The 24927-nt window shown below is 46.7% G+C and overlaps 1 protein-coding gene across 1 annotated transcript; it reads left to right on the top strand.

The window, feature by feature from the left end:
* The first annotated feature begins 14286 nt into the window (after positions 1-14286).
* LOC133146985 (uncharacterized) lies at positions 14287-23961 on the top strand. Its single transcript, XM_061271103.1, has 2 exons — positions 14287-14834; positions 16926-23961. The coding sequence occupies exon 2, from the start codon at positions 19588-19590 to the stop codon at positions 23959-23961; it is 4374 nt and encodes a 1457-aa protein (XP_061127087.1). The 5' UTR covers positions 14287-14834; positions 16926-19587.
* Positions 23962-24927: the final 966 nt, after the last annotated feature.

The following is a 24927-nucleotide window of genomic DNA, read 5'->3' as shown; positions in this document are numbered from 1 at the left end:
GTGCTTTAGAGTGCCGAGTTTATCACTGCGCATGAAGAAATGACCACCTCCAACGTTTGGTTTATGTTTTATAAGCATTTTTAATTTTATTGCTTAAATCGCATTTTCTCGGCGAGCTGAGCGCTTTTTCTGAATTGTGCCGCTCCCGTCACTCTGGTTAGGTTGGCATCGAAAAAAACGCTCTCGGGTGCTTTAGAGTGCCGAGTTATTCACTGCGCATGAAGAAATGACCACCTCCAATGTTTGGTTTATGTTTAATAAGCATTTTTAATTTTATTGCTTAAATCGCATTTTCTCGGCGAGCTGAGCGCTTTTTCTGAATTGTGCCGCTCCCGTCACTCTGGTTAGGTTGGCATCGAAAAAAACGCTCTCGGGTGCTTTAGAGTGCCGAGTTATTCACTGCGCATGAAGAAATGACCACCTCCAACGTTTGGTTTATGTTTTATAAGCATTTTTAATTTTATTGCTTAAATCGCATTTTCTCGGCGAGCTGAGCGCTTTTTCTGAATTGTGCCGCTCCCGTCACTCTGGTTAGGTTGGCATCGAAAAAAACGCTCTCGGGTGCTTTAGAGTGCCGAGTTTATTACTGCGCATTAAGAAATGACCACCTCCAACGTTTGGTTTATGTTTTATAAGCATTTTTATTTTTATTGCTTAAATCGCATTTTCTCGGCGAGCTGAGCGCTTTTTCTGAATTGTGCCGCTCCCGTCACTCTGGTTAGGTTGGCATCGAAAAAAACGCTCTCGGGTGCTTTAGAGTGCCGAGTTTATCACTGCGCATGAAGAAATGACCACCTCCAACGTTTGGTTTATGTTTTATAAGCATTTTTAATTTTATAGCTTAAATCGCATTTTCTCGGCGAGCTGAGCACTTTTTCTGAATTGTGCCGCTCCCGTCACTCTGGTTAGGTTGGCATCGAAAAAAACGCTCTCGGGTGCTTTAGAGTGCCGAGTTTATCACTGCGCATGAAGAAATGACCACTTCCAACGTTTGGTTTATGTTTAATAAGCATTTTTAATTTTATTGCTTAAATCGCATTTTCTCGGCGAGCTGAGCACTTTTTCTGAATTGTGCCGCTCCCGTCACTCTGGTTAGGTTGGCATCGAAAAAAACGCTCTCGGGTGCTTTAGAGTGCCGAGTTTATTACTGCGCATTAAGAAATGACCACCTCCAACGTTTGGTTTATGTTTTATAAGCATTTTTAATTTTATTGCTTAAATCGCATTTTCTCGGCGAGCTGAGCGCTTTTTCTGAATTGTGCCGCTCCCGTCACTCTGGTTAGGTTGGCATCGAAAAACACGCTTTCGGGTGCTTTAGAGTGCCGAGTTATTCACTGCGCATGAAGAAATGACCACCTCCAACGTTTGGTTTATGTTTAATAAGCATTTTTAATTTTATTGCTTAAATCGCATTTTCTCGGCGAGCTGAGCACTTTTTCTGAATTGTGCCGCTCCCGTCACTCTGGTTAGGTTGGCATCGAAAAAAACGCTCTCGGGTGCTTTAGAGTGCCGAGTTTATTACTGCGCATTAAGAAATGACCACCTACAACGTTTGGTTTATGTTTTATAAGCATTTTTAATTTTATTGCTTAAATCGCATTTTCTCGGCGAGCTGAGCACTTTTTCTGAATTGTGCCGCTCCCGTCACTCTGGTTAGGTTGGCATCGAAAAAAACGCTCTCGGGTGCTTTAGAGTGCCGAGTTTATTACTGCGCATTAAGAAATGACCACCTCCAACGTTTGGTTTATGTTTTATAAGCATTTTTAATTTTATTGCTTAAATCGCATTTTCTCGGCGAGCTGAGCACTTTTTCTGAATTGTGCCGCTCCCGTCACTCTGGTTAGGTTGGCATCGAAAAAAACGCTCTCGGGTGCTTTAGAGTGCCGAGTTTATCACTGCGCATGAAGAAATGACCACCTCCAACGTTTGGTTTATGTTTTATAAGCATTTTTAATTTTATTGCTTAAATCGCATTTTCTCGGCGAGCTGAGCGCTTTTTCTGAATTGTGCCTGTCCCGTCACTCTGGTTAGGTTGGCATCGAAAAAAACGCTCTCGGGTGCTTTAGAGTGCCGAGTTTATCACTGCGCATGAAGAAATGACCACTTCCAACGTTTGGTTTATGTTTTATAAGCATTTTTAATTTTATTGCTTAAATCGCATTTTCTCGGCGAGCTGAGCACTTTTTCTGAATTGTGCCGCTCCCGTCACTCTGGTTAGGTTGGCATCGAAAAAAACGCTCTCGGGTGCTTTAGAGTGCCGAGTTTATCACTGCGCATGAAAAAATGACCACTTCCAACGTTTGGTTTATGTTTTATAAGCATTTTTAATTTTATTGCTTAAATCGCATTTTCTCGGCGAGTTGAGCGCTTTTTCTGAATTGTGCCGCTCCCGTAACTCTGGTTAGGTTGGCATCGAAAAAAACGCTCTCGGGTGCTTTAGAGTGCCGAGTTTATTACTGCGCATTAGGAAATGACCACCTCCAACGTTTGGTTTATGTTTTATAAGCATTTTTAATTTTATTGCTTAAATCGCATTTTCTCGGCGAGCTGAGCGCTTTTTCTGAATTGTGCCGCTCCCGTCACTCTGGTTAGGTTGGCATCGAAAAAAACGCTCTCGGGTGCTTTAGAGTGCCGAGTTTATTACTGCGCATTAAGAAATGACCACCTCCAACGTTTGGTTTATGTTTTATAAGCATTTTTAATTTTATTGCTTAAATCGCATTTTCTCGGCGAGCTGAGCACTTTTTCTGAATTGTGCCGCTCCCGTCACTCTGGTTAGGTTGGCATCGAAAAAAAACGCTCTCGGGTGCTTTAGAGTGCCGAGTTTATTACTGCGCATTAAGAAATGACCACCTCCAACGTTTGGTTTATGTTTTATAAGCATTTTTAATTTTATTGCTTAAATCGCATTTTCTCGGCGAGCTGAGCACTTTTTCTGAATTGTGCCGCTCCCGTCACTCTGGTTAGGTTGGCATCGAAAAAAACGCTCTCGGGTGCTTTAGAGTGCCGAGTTTATTACTGCGCATTAAGAAATGACCACCTCCAACGTTTGGTTTATGTTTTATAAGCATTTTTAATTTTATTGCTTAAATCGCATTTTCTCGGCGAGCTGAGCACTTTTTCTGAATTGTGCCGCTCCCGTCACTCTGGTTAGGTTGGCATCGAAAAAAACGCTCTCGGGTGCTTTAGAGTGCCGAGTTATTCACTGCGCATGAAGAAATGACCACCTCCAACGTTTGGTTTATGTTTAATAAGCATTTTTAATTTTATTGCTTGAATCGCATTTTCTCGGCGAGCTGAGCACTTTTTCTGAATTGTGCCGCTCCCGTCACTCTGGTTAGGTTGGCATCGAAAAAAACGCTCTCGGGTGCTTTAGAGTGCCGAGTTATTCACTGCGCATGAAGAAATGACCACCTCCAACGTTTGGTTTATGTTTTATAAGCATTTTTAATTTTATTGCTTAAATCGCATTTTCTCGGCGAGCTGAGCGCTTTTTCTGAATTGTGCCGCTCCCGTCACTCTGGTTAGGTTGGCATCGAAAAAAACGCTCTCGGGTGCTTTAGAGTGCCGAGTTTATCACTGCGCATGAAGAAATGACCACCTCCAACGTTTGGTTTATGTTTTATAAGCATTTTTAATTTTATTGCTTAAATCGCATTTTCTCGGCGAGCTGAGCGCTTTTTCTGAATTGTGCCGCTCCCGTCACTCTGGTTAGGTTGGCATCGAAAAAAACGCTCTCGGGTGCTTTAGAGTGCCGAGTTATTCACTGCGCATGAAGAAATGACCACCTCCAACGTTTGGTTTATGTTTAATAAGCATTTTTAATTTTATTGCTTAAATCGCATTTTCTCGGCGAGCTGAGCGCTTTTTCTGAATTGTGCCGCTCCCGTAACTCTGGTTAGGTTGGCATTGAAAAAAACGCTCTCGGGTGCTTTAGAGTGCCGAGTTTATCACTGCGCATGAAGAAATGACCACTTCCAACGTTTGGTTTATGTTTTATAAGCATTTTTAATTTTATTGCTTAAATCGCATTTTCTCGGCGAGCTGAGCGCTTTTTCTGAATTGTGCCGCTCCCGTAACTCTGGTTAGGTTGGCATCGAAAAAAACGCTCTCGGGTGCTTTAGAGTGCCGAGTTTATCACTGCGCATGAAGAAATGACCACTTCCAACGTTTGGTTTATGTTTTATAAGCATTTTTAATTTTATTGCTTAAATCGCATTTTCTCGGCGAACTGAGCACTTTTTCTGAATTGTGCCGCTCCCGTCACTCTGGTTAGGTTGGCATAAAAAAAACGCTCTCGGGTGCGCTAGAGTGCCGAGTTTATTACTGCGCATTAAGAAATGACCACCTCCAACGTTTGGTTTATGTTTTATAAGCATTTTTAATTTTATTGCTTAAATTGCATTTTCTCGGCGAGCTGAGCGCTTTTTCTGAATTGTGCCGCTCCCGTCACTCTGGTTAGGTTGGCATCGAAAAAAACGCTCTCGGGTGCTTTAGAGTGCCGAGTTATTCACTGCGCATGAAGAAATGACCACCTCCAACGTTTGGTTTATGTTTAATAAGCATTTTTAATTTTATTGCTTAAAATCGCATTTTCTCGGCGAGCTGAGCACTTTTTCTGAATTGTGCCGCTCCCGTCACTCTGGTTAGGTTGGCATCGAAAAAAACGCTCTCGGGTGCTTTAGAGTGCCGAGTTTATTACTGCGCATTAAGAAATGACCACCTCCAACGTTTGGTTTATGTTTTATAAGCATTTTTAATTTTATTGCTTAAATCGCATTTTCTCGGCGAGCTGAGCACTTTTTCTGAATTGTGCCGCTCCCGTCACTCTGGTTAGGTTGGCATCGAAAAAAACGCTCTCGGGTGCTTTAGAGTGCCGAGTTTATCACTGCGCATGAAGAAATGACCACCTCCAACGTCTGGTTTATGTTTAATAAGCATTTTTAATTTTATTGCTTAAATCGCATTTTCTCGGCGAGCTGAGCACTTTTTCTGAATTGTGCCGCTCCCGTCACTCTGGTTAGGTTGGCATCGAAAAAAACGCTCTCGGGTGCTTTAGAGTGCCGACTTTATCACTGCGCATGAAGAAATGACCACCTCCAACGTTTGGTTTATGTTTTATAAGCATTTTTAATTTTATTGCTTAAATCGCATTTTCTCGGCGAGCTGAGCACTTTTTCTTTTCTGAATTGTGCCGCTCCCGTCACTCTGGTTAGGTTGGCATCGAAAAAAACGCTCACGGGTGCTTTAGAGTGCCGAGTTTATTACTGCGCATTAAGAAATGACCACCTCCAACGTTTGGTTTATGTTTTATAAGCATTTTTAATTTTATTGCTTAAATCGCATTTTCTCGGCGAGCTGAGCACTTTTTCTGAATTGTGCCGCTCCCGTCACTCTGGTTAGGTTGGCATCGAAAAAAACGCTCTCGGGTGCTTTAGAGTGCCGAGTTATTCACTGCGCATGAAGAAATGACCACCTCCAACGTTTGGTTTATGTTTTATAAGCATTTTTAATTTTATTGCTTAAATCGCATTTTCTCGGCGAGCTGAGCGCTTTTTCTGAATTGTGCCGCTCCCGTAACTCTGGTTAGGTTGGCATCGAAAAAAACGCTCTCGGGTGCTTTAGAGTGCCGAGTTTATTACTGCGCATTAAGAAATGACCACCTCCAACGTTTGGTTTATGTTTTATAAGCATTTTTAATTTTATTGCTTAAATCGCATTTTCTCGGCGAGCTGAGCACTTTTTCTGAATTGTGCCGCTCCCGTCACTCTGGTTAGGTTGGCATCGAAAAAAACGCTCTCGGGTGCTTTAGAGTGCCGAGTTTATTACTGCGCATTAAGAAATGACCACCTCCAACGTTTGGTTTATGTTTTATAAGCATTTTTAATTTTATTGCTTAAATCGCATTTTCTCGGCGAGCTGAGCACTTTTTCTGAATTGTGCCGCTCCCGTCACTCTGGTTAGGTTGGCATCGAAAAAAACGCTATCGGGTGCTTTAGAGTGCCGAGTTATTCACTGCGCATGAAGAAATGACCACCTCCAACGTTTGGTTTATGTTTAATAAGCATTTTTAATTTTATTGCTTAAATCGCATTTTCTCGGCGAGCTGAGCACTTTTTCTGAATTGTGCCGCTCCCGTCACTCTGGTTAGGTTGGCATCGAAAAAAACGCTCTCGGGTGCTTTAGAGTGCCGAGTTTATTACTGCGCATTAAGAAATGACCACCTCCAACGTTTGGTTTATGTTTTATAAGCATTTTTAATTTTATTGCTTAAATCGCATTTTCTCGGCGAGCTGAGCACTTTTTCTGAATTGTGCCGCTCCCGTCACTCTGGTTAGGTTGGCATCGAAAAAAACGCTCTCGGGTGCTTTAGAGTGCCGAGTTTATTACTGCGCATTAAGAAATGACCACCTCCAACGTTTGGTTTATGTTTTATGAGCATTTTTAATTTTATTGCTTAAATCGCATTTTCTCGGCGAGCTGAGCACTTTTTCTGAATTGTGCCGCTCCCGTCACTTGGCATCGAAAAAAACGCTCTCGGGTGCTTTAGAGTGCCGAGTTTATCACTGCGCATGAAGAAATGACCACCTCCAACGTTTGGTTTATGTTTAATAAGCATTTTTAAATTTATTGCTTAAATCGCATTTTCTCGGCGAGCTGAGCACTTTTTCTGAATTGTGCCGCTCCCGTCACTCTGGTTAGGTTGGCATCGAAAAAAACGCTCTAGGGTGCTTTAGAGTGCCGACTTTATCACTGCGCATGAAGAAATGACCACCTCCAACGTTTGGTTTATGTTTTATAAGCATTTTTAATTTTATTGCTTAAATCGCATTTTCTCGGCGAGCTGAGCACTTTTTCTGAATTGTGCCGCTCCCGTCACTCTGGTTAGGTTGGCATCGAAAAAAACGCTCACGGGTGCTTTAGAGTGCCGAGTTTATTACTGCGCATTAAGGAATGACCACCTCCAACGTTTGGTTTATGTTTTATAAGCATTTTTAATTTTATTGCTTAAATCGCATTTTCTCGGCGAGCTGAGCACTTTTTCTGAATTGTGCCGCTCCCGTCACTCTGGTTAGGTTGGCATCGAAAAAAACGCTCTCGGGTGCTTTAGAGTGCCGAGTTTATTACTGCGCATTAAGAAATGACCACCTCCAACGTTTAGTTTATGTTTTATAAGCATTTTTAATTTTATTGCTTAAATCGCATTTTCTCGGCGAGCTGAGCGCTTTTTCTGAATTGTGCCGCTCCCGTAACTCTGGTTAGGTTGGCATCGAAAAAAACGCTCTCGGGTGCTTTAGAGTGCCGAGTTTATTACTGCGCATTAAGAAATGACCACCTCCAACGTTTGGTTTATGTTTTATAAGCATTTTTAATTTTATTGCTTAAATCGCATTTTCTCGGCGAGCTGAGCACTTTTTCTGAATTGTGCCGCTCCCGTCACTCTGGTTAGGTTGGCATCGAAAAAAACGCTCTCGGGTGCTTTAGAGTGCCGAGTTTATCACTGCGCATGAAGAAATGACCACTTCCAACGTTTGGTTTATGTTTTTTAAGCATTTTTAATTTTATTGCTTAAATCGCATTTTCTCGGCGAGCTGAGCGCTTTTTCTGAATTGTGCCGCTCCCGTCACTCTGGTTAGGTTGGCATCGAAAAAAACGCTCTCGGGTGCTTTAGAGTGCCGAGTTTATCACTGCGCATGAAGAAATGACCACCTCCAACGTTTGGTTCATGTTTAATAAGCATTTTTAATTTTATTGCTTAAATCGCATTTTCTCGGCGAGCTGAGCGCTTTTTCTGAATTGTGCCGCTCCCGTCACTCTGGTTAGGTTGGCATCGAAAAAAACGCTCTCGGGTGCTTTAGAGTGCCGAGTTTATTACTGCGCATTGAGAAATGACCACCTCCAACGTTTGGTTTATGTTTAATAAGCATTTTTAATTTTATTGCTTAAATCGCATTTTCTCGGCGAGCTGAGCACTTTTTCTGAATTGTGCCGCTCCCGTCACTCTGGTTAGGTTGGCATCGAAAAAAACGCTCTCGGGTGCTTTAGAGTGCCGAGTTTATTACTGCGCATTAAGAAATGACCACCTCCAACGTTTGGTTTATGTTTTATAAGCATTTTTAATTTTATTGCTTAAATCGCATTTTCTCGGCGAGCTGAGCGCTTTTTCTGAATTGTGCCGCTCCCGTCACTCTGGTTAGGTTGGCATCGAAATAAACGCTCTCGGGTGCTTTAGAGTGCCGAGTTATTCACTGCGCATGAAGAAATGACCACCTCCAACGTTTGGTTTATGTTTAATAAGCATTTTTAATTTTATTGCTTAAATCGCATTTTCTCGGCAAGCTGAGCACTTTTTCTGAATTGTGCCGCTCCCGTCACTCTGGTTAGGTTGGCATCGAAAAAAACGCTCTCGGGTGCTTTAGAGTGCCGAGTTTATTACTGCGCATTAAGAAATGACCACCTCCAACGTTTGGTTTATGTTTTATAAGCATTTTTAATTTTATTGCTTAAATCGCATTTTCTCGGCGAGCTGAGCACTTTTTCTGAATTGTGCCGCTCCCGTCACTCTGGTTAGGTTGGCATCGAAAAAAACGCTCTCGGGTGCTTTAGAGTGCCGAGTTTATCACTGCGCATGAAGAAATGACCACCTCCAACGTTTGGTTTATGTTTAATAAGCATTTTTAATTTTATTGCTTAAATCGCATTTTCTCGGCGAGCTGAGCACTTTTTCTGAATTGTGCCGCTCCCGTCACTCTGGTTAGGTTGGCATCGAAAAAAACGCTCTCGGGTGCTTTAGAGTGCCGAGTTTATCACTGCGCATGAAGAAATGACCACCTCCAACGTTTGGTTTATGTTTAATAAGCATTTTTAATTTTATTGCTTAAATCGCATTTTCTCGGCGAGCTGAGCACTTTTTCTGAATTGTGCCGCTCCCGTCACTCTGGTTAGGTTGGCATCGGAAAAAACGCTCTCGGGTGCTTTAGAGTGCCGACTTTATCACTGCACATGAAGAAATGACCACCTCCAACGTTTGGTTTATGTTTTATAAGCATTTTTAATTTTATTGCTTAAATGGCATTTTCTCGGCGAGCTGAGCGCTTTTTCTGAATTGTGCCGCTCCCGTAACTCTGGTTAGGTTGGCATCGAAAAAAACGCTCTCGGGTGCTTTAGAGTGCCGAGTTTATCACTGCGCATGAAGAAATGACCACTTCCAACGTTTGGTTTATGTTTTATAAGCATTTTTAATTTTATTGCTTAAATCGCATTTTCTCGGCGAGCTGAGCACTTTTTTCTGAATTGTGCCGCTCCCGTCACTCTGGTTAGGTTGGCATCGAAAAAAACGCTCTCGGGTGCTCTAGAGTGCCGAGTTTATTACTGCGCATTAAGAAATGACCACCTCCAACGTTTGGTTTATGTTTTATAAGATTTTTTAATTTTATTGCTTAAATCGCATTTTCTCGGCGAGCTGAGCACTTTTTCTGAATTGTGCCGCTCCCGTCACTCTGGTTAGGTTGGCATCGAAAAAAAACGCTCTCGGGTGCTTTAGAGTGCCGAGTTTATTACTGCGCATTAAGAAATGACCACCTCCAACGTTTGGTTTATGTTTTATAAGCATTTTTAATTTTATTGCTTAAATCGCATTTTCTCGGCGAGCTGAGCACTTTTTCTGAATTGTGCCGCTCCCGTCACTCTGGTTAGGTTGGCATCGAAAAAAACGCTCTCGGGTGCTTTAGAGTGCCGAGTTATTCACTGCGCATGAAGAAATAACCACCTCCAACGTTTGGTTTATATTTTATAAGCATTTTTAATTTTATTGCTTAAATCGCATTTTCTCGGCGAGCTGAGCACTTTTTCTGAATTGTGCCGCTCCCGTCACTCTGGTTAGGTTGGCATCGAAAAAAACGCTCTCGGGTGCTTTAGAGTGCCGAGTTTATCACTGCGCATGAAGAAATGACCACCTCCAACGTTTGGTTTATGTTTTATAAGCATTTTTAATTTTATTGCTTAAATCGCATTTTCTCGGCGAGCTGAGCGCTTTTTCTGAATTGTGCCGCTCCCGTCACTCTGGTTAGGTTGGCATCGAAAAAAACGCTCTCGGGTGCTTTAGAGTGCCGAGTTATTCACTGCGCATGAAGAAATGACCACCTCCAATGTTTGGTTTATGTTTAATAAGCATTTTTAATTTTATTGCTTAAATCGCATTTTCTCGGCGAGCTGAGCGCTTTTTCTGAATTGTGCCGCTCCCGTCACTCTGGTTAGGTTGGCATCGAAAAAAACGCTCTCGGGTGCTTTAGAGTGCCGAGTTATTCACTGCGCATGAAGAAATGACCACCTCCAACGTTTGGTTTATGTTTAATAAGCATTTTTAATTTTATTGCTTAAATCGCATTTTCTCGGCGAGCTGAGCACTTTTTCTGAATTGTGCCGCTCCCGTCACTCTGGTTAGGTTGGCATCGAAAAAAACGCTCTCGGGTGCTTTAGAGTGCCGAGTTTATTACTGCGCATTAGGAAATGACCACCTCCAACGTTTGGTTTATGTTTTATAAGCATTTTTAATTTTATTGCTTAAATCGCATTTTCTCGGCGAGCTGAGCACTTTTTCTGAATTGTGCCGCTCCCGTCACTCTAGTTAGGTTGGCATCGAAAAAAACGCTCTCGGGTGCTTTAGAGTGCCGAGTTTATTACTGCGCATTAAGAAATGACCACCTCCAACGCTTGGTTTATTTTTTATAAGCATTTTTAATTTTATTGCTTAAATCGCATTTTCTCGGCGAGCTGAGCACTTTTTCTGAATTGTGCCGCTCCCGTCACTCTGGTTAGGTTGGCATCGAAAAAAACGCTATCGGGTGCTTTAGAGTGCCGAGTTATTCACTGCGCATGAAGAAATGACCACCTCCAACGTTTGGTTTATGTTTAATAAGCATTTTTAATTTTATTGCTTAAATCGCATTTTCTCGGCGAGCTGAGCACTTTTTCTGAATTGTGCCGCTCCCGTCACTCTGGTTAGGTTGGCATCGAAAAAAACGCTCTCGGGTGCTTTAGAGTGCCGAGTTTATTACTGCGCATTAAGAAATGACCACCTCCAACGTTTGGTTTATGTTTTATCAGCATTTTTAATTTTATTGCTTAAATCGCATTTTCTCGGCGAGCTGAGCGCTTTTTCTGAATTGTGCCGCTCCCGTCACTCTGGTTAGGTTGGCATCGAAAAAAACGCTCTCGGGTGCTTTAGAGTGCCGAGTTATTCACTGCGCATGAAGAAATGACCACCTCCAACGTTTGGTTTATGTTTAATAAGCATTTTTATTTTTATTGCTTAAATCGCATTTTCTCGGCGAGCTGAGCACTTTTTCTGAATTGTGCCGCTCCCGTCACTCTGGTTAGGTTGGCATCGAAAAAAACGCTCTCGGGTGCTTTAGAGTGCCGAGTTTATTACTGCGCATAAAGAAATGACCACCTCCAACGTTTGGTTTATGTTTTATAAGCATTTTTAATTTTATTGCTTGAATCGCATTTTCTCGGCGAGCTGAGCGCTTTTTCTGAATTGTGCCGCTCCCGTCACTCTGGTTAGGTTGGCATCGAAAAAAACGCTCTCGGGTGCTTTAGAGTGCCGAGTTATTCACTGCGCATGAAGAAATGACCACCTCCAACGTTTGGTTTATGTTTAATAAGCATTTTTAATTTTATTGCTTAAATCGCATTTTCTCGGCGAGCTGAGCGCTTTTTCTGAATTGTGCCGCTCCCGTAACTCTGGTTAGGTTGGCATCGAAAAAAACGCTCTCGGGTGCTTTAGAGTGCCGAGTTTATTACTGCGCATTAAGAAATGACCACCTCCAACGTTTGGTTTATGTTTTATAAGCATTTTTAATTTTATTGCTTAAATCGCATTTTCTCGGCGAGCTGAGCACTTTTTCTGAATTGTGCCGCTCCCGTCACTCTGGTTAGGTTGGCATCGAAAAAAACGCTCTCGGGTGCTTTAGAGTGCCGAGTTTATTACTGCGCATTAAGAAATGACCACCTCCAACGTTTGGTTTATGTTTTATAAGCATTTTTAATTTTATTGCTTAAATCGCATTTTCTCGGCGAGCTGAGCACTTTTTCTGAATTGTGCCGCTCCCGTCACTCTGGTTAGGTTGGCATCGAAAAAAACGCTCTCGGGTGCTTTAGAGTGCCGAGTTTATTACTGCGCATAAAGAAATGACCACCTCCAACGTTTGGTTTATGTTTTATAAGCATTTTTAATTTTATTGCTTAAATCGCATTTTCTCGGCGAGCTGAGCGCTTTTTCTGAATTGTGCCGCTCCCGTCACTCTGGTTAGGTTGGCATCGAAAAAAACGCTCTCGGGTGCTTTAGAGTGCCGAGTTATTCACTGCGCATGAAGAAATGACCACCTCCAACGTTTGGTTTATGTTTAATAAGCATTTTTAATTTTATTGCTTAAATCGCATTTTCTCGGCGAGCTGAGCGCTTTTTCTGAATTGTGCCGCTCCCGTAACTCTGGTTAGGTTGGCATCGAAAAAAACGCTCTCGGGTGCTTTAGAGTGCCGAGTTTATTACTGCGCATTAAGAAATGACCACCTCCAACGTTTGGTTTATGTTTTATAAGCATTTTTAATTTTATTGCTTAAATCGCATTTTCTCGGCGAGCTGAGCACTTTTTCTGAATTGTGCCGCCCCCGTCACTCTGGTTAGTTTGGCATCGAAAAAAACGCTCTCGGGTGCTTTAGAGTGCCGAGTTATTCACTGCGCATGAAGAAATGACCACCTCCAACGTTTGGTTTATGTTTTATAAGCATTTTTAATTTTATTGCTTAAATCGCATTTTCTCGGCGAGCTGAGCACTTTTTCTGAATTGTGCCGCTCCCGTCACTCTGGTTAGGTTGGCATCGAAAAAAACGCTCTCGGGTGCTTTAGAGTGCCGAGTTTATCACTGCGCATGAAGAAATGACCACCTCCAACGTTTGGTTTATGTTTTATAAGCATTTTTAATTTTATTGCTTAAATCGCATTTTCTCGGCGAGCTGAGCGCTTTTTCTGAATTGTGCCGCTCCCGTCACTCTGGTTAGGTTGGCATCGAAAAAAACGCTCTCGGGTGCTTTAGAGTGCCGAGTTATTCACTGCGCATGAAGAAATGACCACCTCCAATGTTTGGTTTATGTTTAATAAGCATTTTTAATTTTATTGCTTAAATCGCATTTTCTCGGCGAGCTGAGCGCTTTTTCTGAATTGTGCCGCTCCCGTCACTCTGGTTAGGTTGGCATCGAAAAAAACGCTCTCGGGTGCTTTAGAGTGCCGAGTTATTCACTGCGCATGAAGAAATGACCACCTCCAACGTTTGGTTTATGTTTAATAAGCATTTTTAATTTTATTGCTTAAATCGCATTTTCTCGGCGAGCTGAGATCTTTTTCTGAATTGTGCCGCTCCCGTCACTCTGGTTAGGTTGGCATCGAAAAAAACGCTCTCGGGTGCTTTAGAGTGCCGAGTTTATTACTGCGCATTAGGAAATGACCACCTCCAACGTTTGGTTTATGTTTTATAAGCATTTTTAATTTTATTGCTTAAATCGCATTTTCTCGGCGAGCTGAGCGCTTTTTCTGAATTGTGCCGCTCCCGTCACTCTGGTTAGGTTGGCATCGAAAAAAACGCTCTCGGGTGCTTTAGAGTGCCGAGTTTATTACTGCGCTTTAAGAAATGACCACCTCCAACGTTTGGTTTATGTTTTATAAGCATTTTTAATTTTATTGCTTAAATCGCATTTTCTCGGCGAGCTGAGCACTTTTTCTGAATTGTGCCGCTCCCGTCACTCTGGTTAGGTTGGCATCGAAAAAAACGCTCTCGGGTGCTTTAGAGTGCCGAGTTTATTACTGCGCATTAAGAAATGACCACCTCCAACGTTTGGTTTATGTTTTATAAGCATTTTTAATTTTATTGCTTAAATCGCATTTTCTCGGCGAGCTGAGCACTTTTTCTGAATTGTGCCGCTCCCGTCACTCTGGTTAGGTTGGCATCGAAAAAAACGCTCTCGGGTGCTTTAGAGTGCCGAGTTTATTACTGCGCATTAAGAAATGACCACCTCCAACGTTTGGTTTATGTTTTATAAGCATTTTTAATTTTATTGCTTAAATCGCATTTTCTCGGCGAGCTGAGCACTTTTTCTGAATTGTGCCGCTCCCGTCACTCTGGTTAGGTTGGCATCGAAAAAAACGCTCTCGGGTGCTTTAGAGTGCCGAGTTATTCACTGCGCATGAAGAAATGACCACCTCCAACGTTTGGTTTATGTTTAATAATGTTGTGAATTTTTATTCTGGTATCATGCAATGTATATCTCACTAGTAAGCCTAAGTACGACCAGGGCATGTTCGGGTCAGGTTCGTGTGGTATTGTTTGGGGCTTGGTCCAGGAAGGTAGACTCGTTGGCGCCAGACACATCTGGCTTCCATTAACGACTGCTAAGATACACATGATGTAGAGCTGAGGAGGCAACTGCGGGGTCATAGGTCAGCCAACAGCCCCATCTGCGCGCTCCCGCGTGGAGGGAAGCGCAAGAGTATAAGGTTTAGGACGAGAGTAGACAAAGGGACTCGACATCTTGGCTAGGGCGCGAGGCACTTCTCTCTGACATCGGTTGAATAAAATCTTTCCCCAATCAGCCATGTGTGACTGAAGTTTTCCTTCCCCAAGCCAGCCACTTTTTCACCATCTTGTTTGGAAGACCAGCTGACCATCGAAGAGAATTCACCACAATTTTGGCGTCACGAACAGTTCTCTTGTCCTTCGGGGAGCCCTCGCCCGCCTGGGTGCGAGCATCGAGCGTCCGGCCGGCAGGCTGAGTTTGAGGTGAGAAGCTTCCACTCACAGTATCGCAATGTGCTCGTGCCTGGTGTGGGGGGGGATGGAGTGGCTCCTGAGCGGGACAGTTAACGGGCCTGGTGTGCCAGTGGCTGGCAAAAAGGGGGGGGATTGGTCTCCCCTAGCTGGATGTCGACGAGATGTGGATTTTGAAAGGGGGGAGTAGCCCCAATAGAAAAATGAAAATGTTCAATAAAAATAGAAAAAAGAAAAAAGGCAAATAAAAATGGGAAAATTGCATAAAACTTAATGGGGAATGTGCACAACAGTGTGAGTGACATGTCTGGTGTGAATGATGAATGAGAAAGAAAATGCTCCGAGAGAGGGCACGTGAAACAGGACAGGATGTCTGGGACATCGCTGATCGGCTGTCACGAGAGAAGAATAATAGAAAGTCCCATAAAACGTGGATTTTGTTTTGGCTACAGATCCGATGGAGGATGGAAATTTTAGCTGTGTGATTGAGGCGGAAACACAGGTACGATTGAACACTGTGTGCGACAAGAGACGGGCACCACCAAGCCACCGGAGGCACAATTCCCGGGGTCGTGCTGGGACGTTGAGATCACACTCAATGTAGTTGAGGTCACACTCAATGTGGTCGAGATGTCCGGTGGGGGCATTTGTCTCTATATATAGGTCGCTCGAAAAAGGGAGGCTTGCTGCAGACCGCAATTGGCAAAGCGGAGGAGTGCGCAGCCTTGGCATCTGTAACTGTGTGAACGAATGTGGGAAATTTACCGGCTGGGTCTGGGACCAGGGTGCCGAGAAGGATGATGCGCGCAGACCACGTTATTTGAGCACTGATCAGATTAGGAGTTTGTGTGGGTTGCAAGGTTCCCCCGGCTGACAGCTGGTGCGTTAGCCGCTTAGAGAGACACTCTTCGGGCAACTTACCGGGGCGAACCGGTGCGCTGCGGTTGTACCCAAGTCGCCACGGTCCGATTCCGATTGGCGAGGCGCACTGTAATAGCACACACTCCTGTCAAAGTCTGATAAAATTTACGGCTTGCAGCAGACCGCAATTGGCAGAGCGGAGGAGTGCGCAGCCGATAGAAATTGGAAAACGTGGAAAAAGAGGCCTCAGGGGGGTTAATCTTGGTATACCAGGTAAGAAAAGTAATTTGTGTGCACACTGAAGTTAAAAATCTGCAGTATAAGGGGAAATGCAAAGCGCTCTTAGGGGAAACAAAGACAAGAAGTGCAAAGGGCTTGTTTGTAAGTGCACCTGCGCACGGTAAGAAGACACAGAATGACCAAACCGCATGGAAGCGGTTAGTGAGAAGCTACATGAGAGATGGATTCGAATCCCTTTGTCTGTGTTCTATGTTGTGCGTAATGTCTGTAAAGTTTCTGTCAGTTGTCGTCGGTCGTCTAAGCGGTGTGCGCTCTTGGTGTATGGGGTGTGCGTGCGCGCGGATGGGTGTGTGCATGTGCGGTTGTGTGCGCGCTCGGTATGTGTGCGTTTATGTGCACACGCATGGGAGACGGCAGTGAGAGAAGAAAGGAGGGGGCCCTGGGTGCTCCAAGGCGCGGAAATGGTGCTCGGACGGCAAGGGTGGGGGCCGGCGAGACGCGCGGGCCTGGCCAGCCCGTGGAGTCGACCCCCCCCCCCCCCCTTGTCCGGGGGCGCTGTGCCGAGGAGCCCGCAAAGGCGGGGCTGGGCCCCCCCCCCGGTAGGGATCTAATGTTGATGAGCAAAGGGTGCATGGTTAACAGCGAACGTGCATGATTAAAACTGGAACACCACTGGCACTAATGTTTAACAGTTTGCAAATAGGCAAGAGAGAGACATGCTTGCAATACTCATTAAAATACTAATGTACGTGTTCCTGTGTGTCTCAAGAAAAGAGTGGGGCCGTGGCAGCAGTGATTTATGGCAGGACGCCACACACATTCGGCCCAGGACCGATAGGCGGGAGGGAGACAGTGAGGAAAGGGGGGTTCGCTCATAAATTAAGAGGGAGCCTGTTGAGGGCGGCTAGCGCCCCTAGTCCATCTGGCAACTAATGAGAAAGTGAGTGATTACGTTAACTTGAACAAGTTTTCTATTTCTCCTGTTTACATAACAAATACGAGACGGTGGACGCACACGTCTCCTCCCAGAGGACAAAGAGACACTGACGGAACTCCCAGGTCGTCTGAGGAAAAGCTTCGTGGAGCGCCGCCCCCAAAATTCTTAAGGCCAGTGTGATTTTGTCCACAAACTCTTGTGTGTTACCCTCACTTGGGTACAAGGTATTACATAACGGGCTTGACAACAGACTGATCGACATAAACTGATGTTCGGTTGTTTGCAAACAGGTGACATCACGAATTTTAATCTTAGCGCAGGGGATTGCGGGTCATAACTATACGGAACCAAACACATATCGAACCAACATTCGTGTATAACGGTCGTGAGAAACATCTGAAGTTGGCAAAATCTGATTGCATTGTCTTATGTGTTTTGTGACCTCTGGTGCTTGATTATTTTCTGATCGAAAAAAAAAAAAACAAAAAAAAAAAAAAACAAAAAAAAAAAAAAAACATGGGGGACAGGAGCATTACCAGTCCAACAGTGACCCCCATAGAGGTTGTGTTGAAAAATAACCCGCTTATCAAAGGGGTTAAAGACATTTCGAAAAAATGGAGCAAGAGATGGCCTGACATTGAGAGGCCCTGGCCGGTGGAAGGGACTTTTAACCGGGAAGTGATTGAGATTATACGTGTACTCGTAATGACATACAAAGCAGGAGTCAAAAAAGGGAAAAAAGGGGAAAAGAGAAAGGAAAAAAGGGAATTGGAATTGGGATTGTTGAAAATATTTGACGAACAGGGAAAAAAATTGGATCAGGAGCTTAAACAGAAAAAAGAGGAAATCACAGCTGATGTACTGAAGAATGTGGAAGAAGCTAGGAAGCTAATGGAAAAAGTTAATACACCTTTCTCACATGTGGCCCCGGTTAAGAGTCCCCCGCCGTACGATGTGAGTGATAAACGTAATGTCTATCCGCAACTCCCGGTAGTTAACCAAGAAGGTAGCTATCAGTTGGAGACCGAAGACAAGAGCATCGTCGAAACCGGAAGAGCTAGGACCACCATTGTTATGCGTCCTAGCCTGACCCATAAGAGGAATAAAACTCGACATGCGACAGAGGGGAGACAAGGGCCCACCAAATGGGAGCTACAGGATGATAGCCAGAGTGACACAGAAGGAGCAGAGGGGGGCTACGACCCCGTAATCAAAAGCATGTTGAGAAGAGCGGAGAAAAAAGGACGCACCCCAGGGAAAAAGACAAGAATAAGGACAGATGTAAGCGGTACGGAGAGCGGAAGCTGCGAGGACAGCTGGGGAGAGGAATGCCCTGTGCCTACTTTACACTCCACCCCAGCTGCCATGGAGGACTGGAGAAGGACCGCTTTAAGGAGCATTGAAGCCAGAAAAAAACAATGCTTGGAGGAGTTAGAATGGAGCGTGGAACCAAGAGAGCAGGAGGATCTAGAGGAACAGTTGCAAAAGTTAGAGGTGGCCAAGCTTGAGTTGAAAAAAGTGCCGTCCAAAATGCTAGGGACCCCGTTTGGCCGGGAGCAAGAATCGACCCGAGCAACCACAATTCTGCCGGTGATGGTGAGGGGACAACAACTGGAATACAAGCCATGGCAAAGCTCGGATATGTCAGCGGTCCTCGAGAAGTTGCCTACCATCCAAGACGGAGCGCACCCGTGGATCTCCAAGTTGGAGGAATGTATGGTGGGAACTCAGTTTGCAGTAGGAGACATCAAGAGGCTATTGGCCAACGTCGTAGGAGTTCATGCCATGAAAGACGTCTTGGGGAAGGCGGGTCTTCAACGCTTTGCCACAACGGCGGCAAATGACTCTGATCTGTTCGCAGCAGTCCGGGGCCAGATGTGGGGAGCACTGAAGGCAGCGTACCCGACCAATGTGAATCCGGACAATATTGTAATCGAGCCCCTGGGACCTGCAGAGAACCCCCGCTCGTACGTGGCGAGAGCTTATCAGACTTGGAGACATGTCACAGGGAATGACCCCGACACAACCCGAATGGAGAAATCTATCTTGCGAGGGAAGATACAGATGGGTCTGCCCCTGCCAGTGAGGAGCAAATTGTCCGAGGTTGTGGGACTGGGGAGCATGACCACTAATGTGTTCACCGATCACATCGCGCATCAAGTTGACTGGTTCAGGAAGAAAGAGCTGGCTCAAAAAGAACAAGATCAGGAGGTGGTGAGAAGATTGAACCAGGTGCAACTCGCGGACAGTAAAAAGGAGAAAAAGCAGATGGTCATGGGACAAACCCCACCCCAACAGATCTTATTGCAGCCCCCGCAGCCCGCTGGCCAACCACCGCAGGTGGCCATGGCAGTGCCCGTCAGTCTGGCACCCCAATGGGAGCACAACCAAACGCAGTCCTGGGGCACCAGGGGGCGTGGAGCCAGGGGAAGAGCAGGAAAGCCGAAACCCACAGGGGGCCCGGGACAGAGGTCTGACGCTTGCTATAACTGTGGCCAAGTAGGACACTGGGTCCGCGACTGCAGCATGCCCACAAGAGGAGGCTTTGGAGGGGGGTTCAGCCGCCATCCCCCACAGCCCCAGGGCCCGGTAAACCCTTTCGGGGGCCCGGAACCTGGATTCTAGGGGTGCCCGGTGGGCCCAGAGGGGGGATGTCAGCTGGTAGTGTCAGGTCCGGAACGAGAGCCAACAATAACAGTGAAAGTAAACGATCAACCGTTGACAGCAATGGTTGACAGCGGAGCGGCTTTCACTTGCGTCCGGCCCGAAGACGCTATTCATCTCCCCATGTCCGGTCATTTCGTAAGGACAATAGGGTTCGAGGGTATAAAACAGCTGATCCCGTCCACGAGACCAGTAAAGCTCTGCTGGAAAGATCGAACAATAAACATACCAGTTTTGGTGTCGGACCGTACCCCCATTGCCCTCCTAGGCAGAGACGCCCTGTGCAGATTGAACTGCACCATAAAGTGTTCTCCTGATGGTTGTGTGGTCGAGGTCCCACACGAGACATGCCATAAGGTGCTGATGCAGTCAAAACTCGGAGAAAGTATGCCTACAGTGTACTGGATCGGTGACATCAGCAATGACCTGTTGAAACCTTTCAGGAAATGGGAAAGGTTCATTTATGCCAACACCTATGGAGCAAAGGTCCCCGAATATCCGTATCACTGCACGCTCCAGTACACCAAAGACTCAACACAGGCCCAAGCGGAAGAGTGGTTGCAGCGACAACCCCACGAAGTGCAACTAAACGGGACTTGCATCGTCCTGGGACCACAGGGAGTGGCCATGAAGATGCACAATGACGGATACCTCAACAAGGAATTCAAAGTCAAGGACAGCGTCCCCCACGTGACCTTGATGGTGTCGGAGGACTGTGTGCAACAAAATGTGGGAGAGATGATGTTGGAAGCGGAGACACTCAAATTTGTCCCACTAAAGGAGAACAATGCTCTGTGGGTGAGTGATGATAGACGATTTATGAAGATCATGATTTCAGCACAAGGATACGGGCAACCTCAAACGGTGCAGCTGTCGCACGAATCCGTCCTCAGTGTGGCAGCGGACCGTCTACAGGAGGAGATGCTACAACAGGTGCCCGAGCATGTGTGGTCACGCCATGGTACGGACATTGGACTCGTAAAGTCAGCGCAACCAGTGAGAGTGGATCTTCGACCTGGCTGCAAGCCTCCGTGGAAACCACAGTACCCACTGAAGGAGGAAGCAGTGCGGGGGATTGAGACACAGATTGAAGGACTGCTTGTGGCAAACGTGTTGACAATTACACAAACGCCTCTTAGCAACACGCCAATATTGCCGTTGAAAAAGCCAGACAATTCCCACCGGCTGGTACATGATCTTCGGGCGGTGAACGAGGTGGTGGTTGATAGAGTGGCCGATGTACCAGACCCACACACCTTGCTGACACAAATCCCACCTGACGCGGAATGCTTCACGGTGGTGGACTTGTGTGGCGCTTTTTTCAGCGTCCCACTCAGCCGCGAATCGCAAGGACTTTTTGGTTTTACATTTAAGGGTCAGTTCTATCAGTACCAGAGACTTCCGATGGGCTATAAGCATAGCCCCCATGTGTTCAACAAGGTGCTAAGAGATGATCTTGAAGGGTTGGAACGACAGGTGCAGAGCACCGTCCTTCAATATGTGGATGACATTATTGTCTGTGCATCAGACGTCGAGACGTGTCACAAAGATTCGATCAAATTGTTGCAAATTCTCGCGGAGAAGGGCCACAAGGTGTCACAGAAAAAACTCCAATACTGCCAATTGCAGGTGGACTATTTGGGCCAGAAAATATCGCGCGGATTGAGACGTATTTCGGATGGCCATTTGGAGGCTATAAGAACGGCCCCGAAGCCCAGAACTGTCAGGCAGATGTTAACGTTTCTGGGCATCGCGGGTTATTCAGCCTCCTGGGTGGAGGAATACGCTAAATTAGTGGGGCCTCTGAGGGCCATGATCAAAGACACAGGCAATAATGAACTCCACGCAGTGCTAGACTGGACACAGGATGGCCACATAGCATTTGAAACCATCAAGGCGAGATTGCAGGAGGCTCCGGCTTTGGCTTTACCGGATTACTCAAAGAATTTTGTCTTATTTACGTCCGCCTCGGCGGGGGGTAGGTTTGCGTGTGCAGTCCTCTGCCAGCCTACAGGGACCGGGTCCGGACCCCAACCTGTAGCCTACTACTCAACATCTTATTCCGAGGTGGAGATGGGACTGCCACCTTGTTATCGAATGATGGTGGGAGTCTATTTGATGTATGATAAAGCCTCATCCGTCACGATGGGCTATCCTGTGACCATTCTCACTCATCATAGCCTTCGGACTCTTCTGAATCATGGGAAGTACACCTTGACAGAGTCCCGACTCAGAGACTATTACAGGCTCTTGGAGCAAGAGGATGTCACTCTGGCAAGGTGTACTACAGTTAACCCAGCTGACTTTTTGCCAACTTCAGAGGACGGTGAGCCCCATGATTGCGTACATGAGGCGGAAAGGTTTTCCAGATTGCGGTCAGATTTACAAGCCATCCCCCTGGGGGAGGCGGATTTAGAACTCTGGACGGACGGCTCCTGTTATCGAGTCGGGGAGGCTTTGTGCGCGGGCTACGCGGTCATCCAAGCGCACGGGGCAGAATTTGTGACAATTAAGGCCGAGGTCATACCGCAGCCGGCATCAGCACAACTTGCTGAATTGGTGGGGTTGACGGAGGCGTGCTTGCTCGCGGAGGGAAAAAGAGTCACAGTCTACACAGACTCGGCATACGCACATAGTGTGTGCCACTTGTTTGGGGCGGTGTGGAGAAATCGGGGGTTTAAAAAGACCGACGGTTCTCCCATACAACATCAGGCTCAGATATTGAAGCTGCTAGATGCAATGATGAGGCCTAGCGAGATAGCCATCGCGAAATGTGCGGCCCACAAGTCAGATGCGTCCAGAGTCACACAAGGTAATAGACTGGCAGATGAAGCGGCCAGGGCTATAACGAAGGGTGATCGAACCGACAAAACCTTGCTGGTCACACACGAGGTTGACCTTGAGGACAAGGTCACGCTCCGTGATGTGACCCTGATGCAAGAGGCAGTCAGTCCGATCGACAAACATTTGTGGGTGTCAAGGGGGGCGTGCCGGGGCCCAGACGGGGTGTGGAGAAACCACGAGGGCTTGGTGGTGGCGCCGCCGGATTTGTTGGGCCTGCTAATACAAGAGGCACATGGGCTAGCCCACGTGTCAAGGGGGGAGGTGAAGCGAAAAATAACAGCAGAATATGGTTTTTGGGCGCCATATTTGCTCGAACAAATCGATCACGTCATCGGAAAATGTGTAATCTGCTTAAAAAACAACGTGAGGCGAGGGGTAGCTACCCCCACGGGTTACATCCCGACTCCAAACGGCCCCATGAGGGAACTGGTGGTGGATTTTGTCGACATGATCCAATCGGTCGAGGGGAAAAGGTACATGTTAGTGGTCGTAGACCGGTTTTCCAGATGGCCGGAGGCGTGTCCGACTAAACGAAAAGATGCTCAGTCTGTTGCCAAGTTTCTGTGCCGCGAAGTCATCTGCCGATGGGGGCTTCCGGATAGGATTTCGTCGGACAACGGGAAAGAGTTTGTGGACAAAACGGTCAAGTTAATTCTTCAAAAATTGGGAATCAAACAGCGGCTAGGGGCCGTATATCACCCACAAAGCCAAGGCATTTGCGAGAAAATGAACGGCGTTCTAAAAACCAGAATTTCCAAAATTTGCCAACATACGGGCTTGAATTGGATAGCTGCCTTGCCACTGGCACTAATGGTATGCAGGTCAAGTGCACTTCGCGACTTGCACTTGACCCCTCACGAGTTGGTTACCGGGAGACGCATGCCGTCACCGTGTCTGCGCACCAGTGGCAAAGGCCCAAGCCTGTCAATTTTGGAGAACGAAATGAAGGCCTATGTCAAACATCTAACCACAGTACATAGGAACATTTCCACCTATGTTGTCGACAGGCAAAAACAAGAAGAAGTGCAAGAGAGACTCGAAGCGAACGCTAAAGACACAGTCCAGCCAGGGGACAAGGTGTACGTGAAAGTGTTTCGCCGAAAGTGGTTCAACGAAAGACGGCAGGGGCCATTTGAAGTTGTGCGCTGTACAGGGACGGCGGTGCAAGTCAAAGGCTCACCGACGTGGTACCACCTGACACACTGCGTCAAGGTGCCCGAGGACAAAGAGCCCCGAGGAGCGAGTCGCTGCTGCGACCACCCAGAACGGCCACCGGAACGAGAGTCACCAGAGGACCGACATCGTGAGGTTGAAAGGCACGACCAAGATGTGGATGCTGTTGGGCCTGCAGCTCCTGTGCCTGGCGGAGTCAGGGTCAATGCAACCAATGCCCGGGAGGGCCGACAGTTCGACTGCATCGATCTCGGCGACGCACCCAACGCAGCCGGGAGCGACGCCCCACAGTGCGGTACGACCAAGTCAAGGGCGGCCGGACGGGGCCCCCTCGGTGGACAAGGTCGTACGGCGGAACGAAACGACAGACGTCCAGTCCGCCGCAGAGTCCGACCGAGACGTTACGTGGAGCAGTGTTGAAGGGGTGGTGGGAGGCGCCATCACCCTGCCGTGCCGGTGCCCCAAGGAGAAGGGGTCTCGGTGCACACGCACCGCCCAATGGGAGGACAATGCGGGTAGCGTACTTGCATTGGCGGACCGAACATTTGCGGATGATGTAATGTTTCTGAATACATATAAACGGTTCGAGGTGTTGGGGGATTGCGCGCTGTACATAACCAAAATTGGCGGCACTGATTTCGGACAGTATAAATGCACCTGTTTTAAACGAAGGGGGGAAGAAACGGGCCGCTCGGATGAGCAGGGGAAGGCGATACGCATTAATTTCGTGAAGTTGGATGTGAAAAGGCCAGGTGCTAAGTGGCACCCAGGAAGCTCGATCGCTGGGCTTGCCGAGAAGGGGTTAGCGGTCGCGACCAGGAACGTCACCGCGCCCCTGTTGACAAATGACCGTACCGTTGTAACCCAGTCGGGCGGCTCGGACAGCATTGTGACGACAGTGGGGGCCGAGGGGCCGTTGCCTGTCGTGGCGAGGCCAACTGACCCGGCGTCCGCAGAGTCGGGTTGGTCCCCGACGGAGGGGCGAGATAACTTGCGTAGTGTGGCGCGACGAGCGGCTGCATGGAGGGCTTATGGGTTTGAGGCCTCGGCATTACCAGGGGTCGACGAATGGGCGAGAAAAAATATGTGGTACCAACTGACGGCGCATTCGATTAAGTCCTCCAGGGCGGTGAGTGGGCCATGCCTGGTCCGGGTCAAGACGCCTAGTACACTACAGGCAGTTTTTCAGACCGTCCCTGTGCCAGTGTCCGACAACTGTCAGCTCCGGTTGCTGCTTTGGTTGGTGTATGAGCAATCGTGGAAAGCGCCCGAGACCGATGCTCAGGTTAGGAAGGTTTTCAAGCCCACGGGGGAGTGTGAGTGGGTAAGTGACCGCCCGTATTTAGATTTGCTCGCCGTGCATGATGATATCCGGGTGGCGGTGCC

Source organism: Syngnathus typhle, unplaced genomic scaffold (genome assembly GCF_033458585.1).
Source record: "Syngnathus typhle isolate RoL2023-S1 ecotype Sweden unplaced genomic scaffold, RoL_Styp_1.0 HiC_scaffold_23, whole genome shotgun sequence".
Classification (NCBI taxonomy): Eukaryota; Metazoa; Chordata; class Actinopteri; order Syngnathiformes; family Syngnathidae; genus Syngnathus; species Syngnathus typhle.
Note: the sequence above shows the minus strand (reverse complement) of the source record. Positions and strands in the feature narration are given on the sequence as shown.

Coding starts and splice junctions, on each gene's coding strand:
- LOC133146985 (XM_061271103.1), top strand. CDS start 19,588: ATGGTTGACAGCGGAGCGGCTTTCACTTGCGTCCGGCCCGAAGACGCT.